Here is a 12080-nt window from a genome sequence, read left to right as displayed (position 1 = left end):
ACACATTACGGGTATAACATTTGCATGTACAAATTTCATTAATAGAAGTAAGAAAGAAACTGATAAAAATGTAATATTTTATAATTTTAACTTATGACTTTGAAATGGGACGCGAACGTCCTCTACTATTCATTTATAAAAAACCGTCACCTGATACAACACTTTATTACACGTATATTATAAAATTCGGCCTTTAGACTGGTCCTGTATATCGAGCATGAAAGGGAGAGTTTTGGGTGGAGTGGCTCGCCTTGGGAGCCCGTCTGCGGCCTCGCTCTTTTTAATGACTCGTTGCTTTCTGTTCGATCGATCCCGTATCTCCATCAAACTACAATTTCACTTTCTAAATATTGCGAAAAATCAAATCAAGTTTTAGGGAGGGTCGCGCGTATTTTTTTTGAAACCAAACTACTTAGAAAGGCACGCTTAAGCAACGCGATTTGGCGGTTGGGTCAGTAGGTTTTGGTAGAAATCCACTCGAGCACTGTCTTCTGCATAATTTTTATTTTGTCAAAAAGATCTATTTCGAAAAACGACCAGGTAATCCAGTCTCAGAAATGGGTCGGACATCGGAGTATAAAAGGCGACTTCAACCGCGTTTCTAGTCACACTCACTCTTCACTCTTTACTCTCAAACAACTTCGATCCTTCGGATTAAATACCCAGCAACCATGAACGCTTTGGTAAGCACTTTTTCAAAGTTTTGCGATTAAGTTATGTATTTAATTAACTCTTTTATTCAATTGCACTCAAATCATATTTCGAGTTATTTATTTGATAAATGCATTAAGTATAGCTATCTTAAAAAGTCTGGTATATGGTTACACGTCTTAAAATGTTCCATGAATTTTTCTGTAATTTATATATAAAATTATGAAATAATTCGCTAGTAAAGTAAATGGACCTTACTAAATATCTATTTTTTTTTAAATGTTTCAAATATTAACTTGGGCTCAGCCAAGTATAGTTTTAATACAATAGATTTTCTGCCAGTTCCCCTGAATCTTTTGAGTAATGAAATTAAAAAACACATTTGTGTGGTTTCCTGTGATTTACCTTCTTGATTTACAGTTGGCATTTTGTAACTATAAATCGAAGGTTTAAAAGTCCGTACGCCTAATACAATTTGTTTTGACTCGACGCGAAAAATCTTCGTTAAGTTTAAAACCGTTTTTTCTAGCTTCTTTGTCGCAGATCGTTTTCGCTTCCCTCCTCGCCTTAAAACCGCTTTATTAAAATCGAAAATTTCATAAATATTTTTTAAAATCTTTGAACTCTTTTAAAAATTAAATTTGGTTTTATATGGTAGTACTCTGTTGAATTGAAATAAAAGAGCACGAATATAGGTGCTTGGCAATAAAAAGTTAGGGTTGAGATTTTGCGTCATTGGCAGTTCAGTTACTTACAGTTTGATCACAGTATGTGGCAATGACATTGCATCATATATTTGGTCAATGACTTCAATTAGCCGTTATTAATTCTTGTTTCTTCTCTTTGTCGCAGATCGTTTTCGCTTCCCTCGTCGCCTGCGCTTGCGCCGGAGCCATCGGTGGTTACGACTCCGTCGACCACATGGTCCACCCAACCAACTACGGACACGGTCTCGCCGCCTCCTCCCGTTACGACGTCCGTGGCCTCCCAGTAGCCGCTAAGGCCGTCGTCGCCGCCCCAGCTCTCGGATACGGTCTCGGAGGCATCGCCGCCGCCCCAGCTCTCGGATACGGTCTCGGAGGAGTCGCCGTCGCCCGCCCAGCCCTCGGATACGGTCTCGGAGGCATCGCCGCCGCCCCAGCTCTCGGATACGGTCTCGGAGGAGTCGCCGTTGCCCGCCCAGCCCTCGGATACGGTCTCGGTGGTCTCGCCGTCGCCCGCCCAGCCATCGCCGCCGCCCCAATCGGTTTGGGTCTCGGAGGACACTCTTACGGATACTCCACCGTCCATCATGCCCCAGCCGCCGTCGCCGTCGGAGCTTACGGAGCCATCCCAGCTTACGGAGCCGCCATCCACGGTTAAGCCACACTCCTTAATAGTAAGTTTCCATATTATAACGAAAAGCAGCCACTGCCCAAATGATAGAATAAAAGTAGTTGGTTCAGTGTCCAGTAAAGGCTTCTGGGTTTGTTTTAACAAAGTAGATTAAATATATCTCTATTTGTTTTATTTAACATAACTTTACTTGTCAATTGCTTTATAAAATATTGGTTCAAAATAAAATAATCGGCATATTCGGGTATTTAGACTTAACGCTCAATTTAATGGACGAGTTTTTGCATTTTCTATTTTTCTGGTTTAAGAATCTAACCACCCGACCTTTTTTTTTTCTTTCCAGAATTTGAAAATGAAAAACATTATTTATTAATAAAAAATAAAACATCAATTATTGTTTTTGTTCATTTTACTTACAAATTATTTAATAATATCAATATAGGTAGGATAGGGAACTAACACTATATTCCTTGAATACTTCATGTTATATTTAAGCCTATAAAAAACTCAAGTTGTGATATCACGATGCATTCTTACAATATAATATTCCAAAGTTTTAAAAATGGGATTTTCTCGGTTTCACCCAGTGAAAATATTTGAAAACCCCAAAAAAATTTAAATTTCAACTAAAATGCAAAATTTGAACAATTTTGGGTGAATTTCATCAAGTAGCCCCCCTGTGAAACCGAGAAAATCCCATGCTTTTTTAAATGTAGATTTTTTCATTTTAAGTTGTCAAAAACATTTCCGGTTGCCATAGCAAAATGAAAGCCCAGCGTAACTTTTCCCTAGGTGAAAATTCATGTTACCCCAAGGTCTACATACCCCCGAGTTTCATCAAAATCTGTAGCATTTTTTAAATCATATTTACTTGGCTCTTTAAAGTGGAACTGCGCTAGAATTACCGTTATCTTAAGTTTATTAAATGGGGTGTGGGCTATTTGATAACTTTGAGCCATAAATGTTCGGAGTTAGACTTTATTCTTTTAACTGTGCAAAATTAGTTACACATGATTTCAGTTCAACGATCAAAGAAAACTTGTACGGTTCCAAAAAAAAATTTACACAGTTGCTTAACCCGGGTTCACCAATCGCCAATTTCCAATTTGAACAATACTAAAGCCCGGCATTCGAATTGCTGTTAACATTGTCTAAACACACATTTTATCTTCGCCTATCCGTGTTCATAAAAAATTATCTAATTTTAAACTGGTGCCGAGTTCGCCTTAGTCTAACAATAAAATTGTAGCGTTCCTATTTCGACCACTTTGTACACTTTAAACGAGCCTGCTGCGACACTTCATTTTATAATTCTTAATTTATTAAAAGCGTTTAAATTTTTCTTAATTCTTAACGTCATCATTGATTTCTTAAAACATCTGGCGGAACTTCAATTTAACCTTTCGTATATTTTCCTTCCATCTTGACTTTTAAGTTTTCCCACATGCAGAAAGCATTCTCATTATACCCTAACAATTTTACTTAAAGTCCTTTTATGTTTGCTATCGCCGTACGGGTGTCCAACCCAAATGTTTCTCGTTAGTGCATCATTCTTACAAAATTATATTCTTGTTCGCGAAAGTTTTACTGCCTCAACATGTGTTGGAATTGCTCTTCAATACATACGGTGTTTTATGCGCGGTACACATCTTGTCCTATTGCGCGCCATCGAACCGCTATCTCTCTATTCTTCGATATTCGCTCCCCCTACATTCTTCAGCATTTGACTTTTTAACAAACGTTATGTGTTAAAGACACTCTACTCTCCCGAAACTGCCTTGGAACCAAAAAGTGGTACCACATACGGAAACGTGTCATTTGCCGTTACCAATTTCTACTACCGACTATCAACTTCTAGCTTCCAACTATACTGCGGCCAATAACGGATTCTTTTGACATTTCACCTTCCCCACTAAACTTAACCTAAAATTATTTCACGTGACATCCCCGAAGAACAAAACCAGAGAGTTGGCCAACTTGGAAAAAAAGTCCCTTGGGGTTACTGAGTGTAACTTGTAGGAAGAGTCAGGAGGAGAGTAGTCCCGGGTTAAGGCAAAAAGGTTGATATTATGAACAAAGAGTTCTGGCCGAGTTTCAGGCAGAGTTAGTAGAAGTTAAAATTATAAAAAGCCTTTAAAAAGCGAAGTAGATTCCGAGGCTAGCGTACATCAACGAACGGAAGTCATCTGTAGCCAGTCCACATCCGAAGTCGCAAGGCAACAAATTCCAAGTCACCTGACACCAACCCAGCGATTGAGTGAGCACTTTAAATTAATTTGAGAGAGAGAGAGAGCCCGCAATACTCCTCCGCGTGATTCCCGCAAAACGAATTTTATTTGCATGCCCAGTTTATTTTAGTGTCGTGTATATTTTATTTAAGGGCTAATATTTTTATTCAAGTGTATTTGTTACCATTGGTTTTTATATTATATTACTTGGATACCCGACATCTGCGTACCTATGTCTGTAACGTATAATCATACCCCTAGACATTCTTATATCTGGAATAGTATTGAACGGCCAAAACGAGAATCCTTAAACTTTAAAAGGCTTATTATCAGTATTTTATTATAAACAGTATGGATACCACAGTCAAGTCGGAAGAGCAGGTTGGTCCTGGTGTGGGTCCCACATGTCCAATCCAGTGGTTCAGAAACTGACTTTAAACTCCATTTTTAGCCATTATGGAGTATTGTTGTCTATTTCAGATTCCTAATAAAACGTTTACTGAAAAGAGTTGTTCGATATTTTGGTAAAGGAAAAATTGCTTTTTACAACGACCAAATTAACCTTAATCTGTAATTTTGTAACATAAGATATATTAGGACGCTATTTCGTGAAGTGAGTATTCTTTCATTTATTGGAATTTCTGCCATCTTGGAAAATGGTGGTTAAAACTAGTAAAGTTACACCTATCCATGGTTCTAGATATCCAATTCACATAGTATAACGTTTAAAATGATTCTACGTCGTAGAATAAACCAGAAGTTTAACGTAATTCGAAAAGTATGCCAAAGTCGATTTATAGAGCTAATTTCAAGAAAAACGGCAAACGGTAATGTTCAATTACTACGGACATAAAGCTACGTTTACCCGTTAGCGGTAGAAAACGGTTTGAATCGGCTTAAGCCAATTAAGCCTGCTTCACACCACTTTTTCGAAACGTTTCGAATCTATTTGAATCGATTTTTTGAACCCGGTTATACAGAAAATAACATAACCATGTCTTTTAAATATTTTTGTTCGTGGTTTTTGAAAAAATACTCGTAATTAGATGTAGTGTTCGAATTAAATAAAAGCAAAGGAAAGTTTTCACCCACGGGTTCCAACAGTGACCTGTTTCGTCCATTGGGGCTCGTTAATCTGTGTATCAGTAAAAGTGATATACAACTACATTGTGAGTTGCGATATATACGGCAACTAAATTGTATTTTACCGCAAAATCAACAAATTTTGTCTCTTGTTGTAACTTATTGTAACATGAGATATTTTTTTAATGATTCACCAAGGAGACTTTAAAATGTTTTACCTTAAGAGAGCTACGTCTTGTTCTGAGTAAAAGTTGGAAATATTTTCAAATATAACAAAGTTTTGTATGCAAAACTCGAGTGCGATTTAATAATTTGTTAATAGAAACGCAATTACCCTTAAATTAACATAATGGAAAATTGCGTATGCAATTGAAGGCGCTGAGTTCCCCACTTGCATCCGGAGGTCTGTGCCTGCTTGTAATGCAACCTCTAAATAATCGTTTAGTGCCGTATACAATATTTGATAATTCAACAGATAATAAAAATAGTATAGTATTATTATATTAAAAAATATTAATCAAGAAGTACTTGGAGAAAACTCTTTATATAAACATGGAGATAACAAACAAACACAACGCGAGTTTTCACCCAGTCGCTAAAGCTGGGATCGAACGCAGCCTCCTCTTGCTGCGAGGCAATTAACTGTTTATGTTTGATACTCGAAAAAATTTCGACAATGAATAGACAAAGAGATTAGATTTATACCTACTAGTGAATTTCGAAATATTTCTTAATCCAGCGCTCCAAGTGTTCTCACATTTAAATTTTCCACGAACGAAGAAAGCCGCGCGTAAGGTGGCTGGCGTGTTTAACATTCAGCCCTGAGGCTAACATCCTACATTAACAAACAAAGATTGCGCGAATTCAAGTTGAAGGTGAGAGTGAGTGCTCTGTTTCTCCGGTGCTGTTCCCGTTCGGAAGGCGCTGCCCTCTGCAGAGACCGGTTCCTTCGCCGCCCGGTTTGTCCATTCCGCTTCTGTAGGGAAAAGGGCGTTTCGCGCGGACCTTTTTAGGTCGATCATCGGATATAAAAGCGGATTTCCGTCAAAATCTCAATCATACTCTCGCTAACCAACTTTCTTCTCGTAACCGTTTCTTATCCTCACGGATTAAAACCCACTTTGCAGCCATGAACGCTTTGGTAAGCATCCTTTCACTTAAAATTGTAATAAGACTTGCATGAATATTATTACTTATCAACGTATTTGCTAGATGTTTAACTAAACGGCAGTTCATTCAATATAATGGTTTTCATATTTTGAAAAATCATAAAAGGTTTAAGTTTCGGTTTAATAATTCAAGTAATTTTTAAATTTAATTTAAAAAGTTTTGCTTAAATATGAATTTAGGAAAAACTCATAATTTAACAAAAAGGTTATTTATTTCCTGTGATTAAAGTTTATTTTAAAGATTAATACTGCTACGTCTTTCCATTCAACTATCTCATTTTTTCTCAAAAATTTTCAAACATTAATTATAAATTAATAAAACCTTTCTAGAAATTAAGTTTGTGAAAACAAATTTTTACGTTATATAATTTTAAAGCCATTAAGATTAAATACTTAAAACCGCTTTGTTAAAATCGAAAATTTCATAAATTTCGTTTTAAATCTTTGAACTCTTTTAAAAATTAAATATGGTAGTACTCTGTTGAATTGAAATAAAAGAGCGTGAATATGGGTGCTTGGCAATAAAAAGTTAGGGTTGAGATTTTGCGTCATTGGCAGTTCAGTTACTTACAGTTTGATCACAGTATGGGGCAATGACATTGCACCATATATTTGGTCAATGACTTCAATTAGCCGTTATTAATTCTTGTTTCTTCTCATTGTCGCAGATCGTTTTCGCTTCCCTCGTCGCCTGCGCTTGCGCCGGAGCCATCGGTGGTTACGACTCCGTCGACCACATGGTCCACCCAACCCACTACGGACACGGTCTCGCCGCCTCCTCCCGTTACGACGTCCGTGGCCTCCCAGTAGCCGCTAAGGCCGTCGTCGCCGCCCCAGCTCTCGGATACGGTCTCGGAGGAGTCGCCGTCGCCCGCCCAGCCCTTGGATACGGTCTCGGAGGCATCGCCGCCGCCCCAGCTCTCGGATACGGTCTCGGAGGAGTCGCCGTTGCCCGCCCAGCCCTCGGATACGGTCTCGGTGGTCTCGCCGTCGCCCGCCCAGCCATCGCCGCCGCCCCAATCGGTTTGGGTCTCGGAGGACACTCTTACGGATACTCCACCGTCCATCATGCCCCAGCCGCCGTCGCCGTCGGAGCTTACGGAGCCATCCCAGCTTACGGAGCTGCCATCCACGGTTAAGCCACACTACTTAGTAAGTATTTTTTTATTCCAAAAACATTCATTGCTCAAACGGGTTAATATAAATTATTTAGTAATAATTGGAATGACTAACTAGCAAACGTTACGAGATGCTTTTTGTTGTAAGCCACTGGAGGGTTAATAGGAATTTTCTTTTTCATGGGGATATTCAAATTGAATTAACAGCATTTGCTGACCAAAATTAGAAAAAAAAACGGGGAAAATATTTAAATGTTTATTTAGATAGACACGTTTCTGGTTGTACTGACCTTGTTTTTATCACTTCTATTTACCAACCTATGTTAATTTCTTTTTATTCTCTTTTTCAGATTGTGAAATCTTGTAAAAAATTATTTATTAAAAAATGAAATAATTTATTTTGGTTTCAATTTATTTGATACTAATATCGCTGAAATTATTAATATTTAGAATTGAGTAAGCCTAATTTCTGGTAGTTGTGTCAGAAGTGGGGGCCCGGGCTCGAACTAGAATGGGGTTAACCCACATACAAAAAAGCAAACACTTGGTAGTACCCAGAATTTCTTATGCCAACAAATTATTAATCTTATAAAATATTTTAAATTTTAATAATTTTTAAGCTCTTTTCTTTTAACACTTAAAATATCAGCTGAAAGATTAAATAAGTCCAACTGATTAAATACTTTTAAAACCCGTGTAGCGTAACATGTATCCATGGTTCTGTGGTAGAACGCTCACTTATCGTGCAGAAGGGCTCGGTTTCGATTCCCGCCCGATACTATAGCAAATTGAAAAAAAATATGCTACTCCCAATGACAAAAAGAGGGCTCTTTTGGAAAAAAGCTTTTCCCTATTTCCAAGAAACTGCGAACTTTGCCCCGAAAACGCGTACGCGTTCGCATCCCAGAAAGACAGGCCCACAGACAGACACGGTGATTTTAAAAATTACATAGGTTTCGGGCCAGTCGTTACGTATAAATACTGATTATATGTGTTATAAATGTAAATCGTCAAATGCGATATTAACATCAAAACAATTGTCAATTTTTATTTTTTAATGTACTTTAAAAATTATAAATATTATGTTGTGAGGTATTTCTTATTTTAATTTTCCCCCTCCCACGTGCTTCAACACAGTCATTCTCTCTAAGTATAAATAAATATATTTTTGGTGTTTCTCAATAGCGATGGCTGCCGGCCAACGAATTTGAAAATACGCGCAGCGTCTCATAGTCCGTGAGCCAGACACCGCAAATTATATTGGGAGATACACTTAATACAAGTTTAAGTTTTTTCATTCGATCATTATTTTTTGTTAGATTGGGAATAAAAATACACTATAGATTAATATAAATTGAGGCTCTTTTTAGTCTTACACGAGCCTAGTATAGGTTGGTTACACGAGGGGGGTCCTTCTTTTCGTTGCCTTCCCCTAGTAGTTGAAGTGGTTATATATTGGTTGTGATACCGGCGTTGCAGGTTGCTTTGAATAGCTCAAACAAACTTAACACATTAGAAGGATTGTGGGTATTCTGACCGTCGCGTCGTACATCTTGTTCTCTTTAATTTCCGGCTTCATTTTTGGTGGTATTGTCACAACGGGAGTTGCACAGCTCTGGGTGGCAGTGTTTCCACTCGGGCCACTTAATTTTACCCCTTTTGGGTAACTAAAAAATTGATTTTCCCCGTTTTTAAAAGCCGTTTTCCTCGCTATTTTCCACCTTTTCAAAAGCTGTTTTCTCCGCAATTTCACTCATGAGTCATTCGGGAAACTAAATTTAAACGCATTAATTACCCCTTTAACTAATTGATAAATAATATATTAAATTTCTATAATTTTTCTAAAACTCTTGAATTTATTTTTTCAAGACTAGACAACTAATTTTTTAAACATTACAGAGTTAACACTTTTAACTTGTGTTTAATATCACATTATCATATCACTGAAAAGGTTATAATAGCACTTTAATTAATAAAATGTGTTAAGTACTTAAATTAACCAAAGCTGAAGCAGTGAAGTTCGCTTGAGCTAATTTCAAGTGATATAACTTACTACAATAACTAATTTGTTATTACGAAAAACTACCAAAACAAAATTCCGGTTACCTCATAAAGTTCGGACGCGTCCTAGCCCAGTCGAACTTTGCTTTCTAAAATGTATACGAAAAAGCCACTGACGACGGCTAGAAAAAAAAGTTTAAAGTTTCTCCGGTTTTAAATTAAGTTGCCGATAAGCGAAATTTTTACTACATTACATATTTTTATAATTTGCCCTAAAAAATCCCCATTGAATCGATTTTCCCTCCATAAAGAAAATTGGAGCTCTAGCTGTCCGTTTCCCCCAAAAAGGGATTTTTTTTCCTTCAAGTGGAAACACTGCCGGGTGGAAACCGATTTAAAATTTCAGGGAGGATTAGTATTCCTTGCCGTTTTTTGGTTTTTATTTGCCAATTTCTTTTCGAAATAACATGCTGCAGACAGGGGCGGATCCATAGGGGGGCGATCGCCCCCCCCCCTAGAATACTTGAAAAAACATAACAATTTTTGAAGTTATTGAAATATATTTATTTGGTGAAAGACAATTTATAACACAAATTCTAGTTGTAGAAAGTACTTCGTTTAAGCAAACGAAAATGAGAGCTCCACGTTACATTTTCACGCTCCATATAGGCTTCGAGTTTAGAAACGATAGCGCCATCTACTTTAATACCTGCCAACTAAATTTGTGAAGAAATAGCAGACGACTTTTGAATGCCCATGATCACCCCTCCTTACTTGATGGCCTGGATCCGCTCCTGGCTGCAGACTTATTTTTCGATTTAGATTTGATAACTAAATAATGGCTTTATTGAGTTGATGCATTTGTCTCACTTTCTAAGCTGTTAATATCCATTATAGATTGCAAAGATGTTTCAGCGGTTATATCGGCTGCCATTTTCCCGTGTTTCTATACATTTTCACCAATAAGTACCGATCTCGGTCTTACTCCCGTCGAGGGGCTAACCACTTCCCATAATCGGTGTACACCCTAACTGTAATGATAACGTAATCTTCTGTAATCTTTTGTAATCATTCGTTATCCCGTTATCATTTGTAATCTTCGTACTCCTCTGTAGTCACCCGTAATCATTAAGAAATCACGCGTACTCATTTGTAATAGCGCGTAATCATCGGAATTATCCCGTACTCAATTACTCATCTGCAACAATCGTTATCATTCTGTAATCATCTTAATCATCCATACTCATTGTAATCATCTGTACTCATTAATGATTATGTAATCGGTGTACAAGCAAATTCTTACTGGTTAGCCCCTCGACTCCCGTGATAGGGGAGCCCAAATAGTCATCCCGCCTACTTCCCCCTCTCTCTGGTAAGTCAAATGCGCCCACAGTGAGCTCTATGATAACTTCCCCTAATATAATTATGTTGACACTAAAAAAATGACAGTTCATACACTGCGTTAAGTTTAAATACTTTAAGTGGTTTTTCGATTTCAGGTTGAACAGTTAGTTATAGGAAAATAACGCGCAGGATTTAATTCATTTAAAATACAATTATATATTACATAACGTTGAGCTCGTCAAAATCAGATGAGTAGATCAAAGTTATGGCTGTTAAAATGAAAGGCGCGCGACGCCATCTTGGATGTCTATCAAGCATTGCGGCATGCCCACGTGACCCCTAACTAGAAAGCATAAAATTTTATGGTCCCTCGAATTAGTACCAAAATTTTGTCTGGCTACGTAACGAATTTGAACGAGATGCCGTACAAATACGAGAATGGTTTGAAGAAGAAGATATTCTTATTGTAGATAGGAGATATCCAGAAGCCGTTCCTTTACTCGAAAAATTGGAAATCACTTCGAACATGCCATCACTTCTACAGGTCAGTAAAAATAAATTTGCAACGGAAGAGACAAATGAATCACGCTTAGTGACTAATGAAATGGCCACATAAAAAGCATATTGAAATTCTTTGATGGCACAATTTTTATAATTAACGCTGTTCATCTCGGTGATTTCTGGAGCTATTAATTATAAGAACCCCGATACTATGCAAATGCAGGATGCTTCAGCGGAAAAAGTCAGGTCACTTTTAATAAGAGCGAGCGAGGCGAATGTTGTACAGGCGCGAGTAGAAGTTGAACAAACCAACAGAAGAATCGGTAAATGGGTACTACTACAGGCCAATAATGAGCCACATTTTCCTCATCTAATCGTTGACTATTTGAGAGATCTTACTGTTGGAGTACATCATATATTAAATAAAAATGCTTTTATCAAAGCAGTTGGAAGGTTGATTTAAGGGGTAGTTGAGATATATGAAGGCACAGATATTGGAAATGTTTTAGAATTAAAGAGTTATTTTTTGGAATTATTTTATAAAGCAAAATATATTTCTAAAATAATTTCCATCAATTTTTCCTCACCTTTTACAATTTTAAAAGCCTTTCCTTAAATTTGAGCCTTGAAACTGTAACAGTAAACTGAGA

The 12080-nt window shown here is 37.4% G+C and overlaps 2 protein-coding genes across 2 annotated transcripts; both read left to right on the top strand.

The window, feature by feature from the left end:
* The first annotated feature begins 626 nt into the window (after positions 1 to 626).
* Positions 627 to 7982, top strand: LOC149937541 (uncharacterized). Its single transcript, XM_090153337.1, has 3 exons — positions 627 to 683; positions 1504 to 2029; positions 7935 to 7982. Exons 1-2 carry the CDS (start codon positions 672 to 674, stop codon positions 2011 to 2013), a joined length of 522 nt encoding a protein of 173 aa, XP_090009463.1. The 5' UTR covers positions 627 to 671; the 3' UTR covers positions 2014 to 2029; positions 7935 to 7982.
* LOC149937542 (uncharacterized) lies at positions 6379 to 7605 on the top strand. The gene is made up of 2 exons (XM_090153824.1): positions 6379 to 6438; positions 7135 to 7605. Exons 1-2 carry the CDS (start codon positions 6427 to 6429, stop codon positions 7603 to 7605), a joined length of 483 nt encoding a protein of 160 aa, XP_090009950.1. The 5' UTR covers positions 6379 to 6426.
* Positions 7983 to 12080: the final 4098 nt, after the last annotated feature.

The sequence above is a fragment of the Leiobunum rupestre genome, chromosome 7 (genome assembly GCF_980474605.1).
Source record: "Leiobunum rupestre chromosome 7, qqLeiRupe1.1.hap1, whole genome shotgun sequence".
NCBI lineage: Eukaryota > Metazoa > Arthropoda > Arachnida > Opiliones > Sclerosomatidae > Leiobunum > Leiobunum rupestre.
Note: the sequence above shows the minus strand (reverse complement) of the source record. Positions and strands in the feature narration are given on the sequence as shown.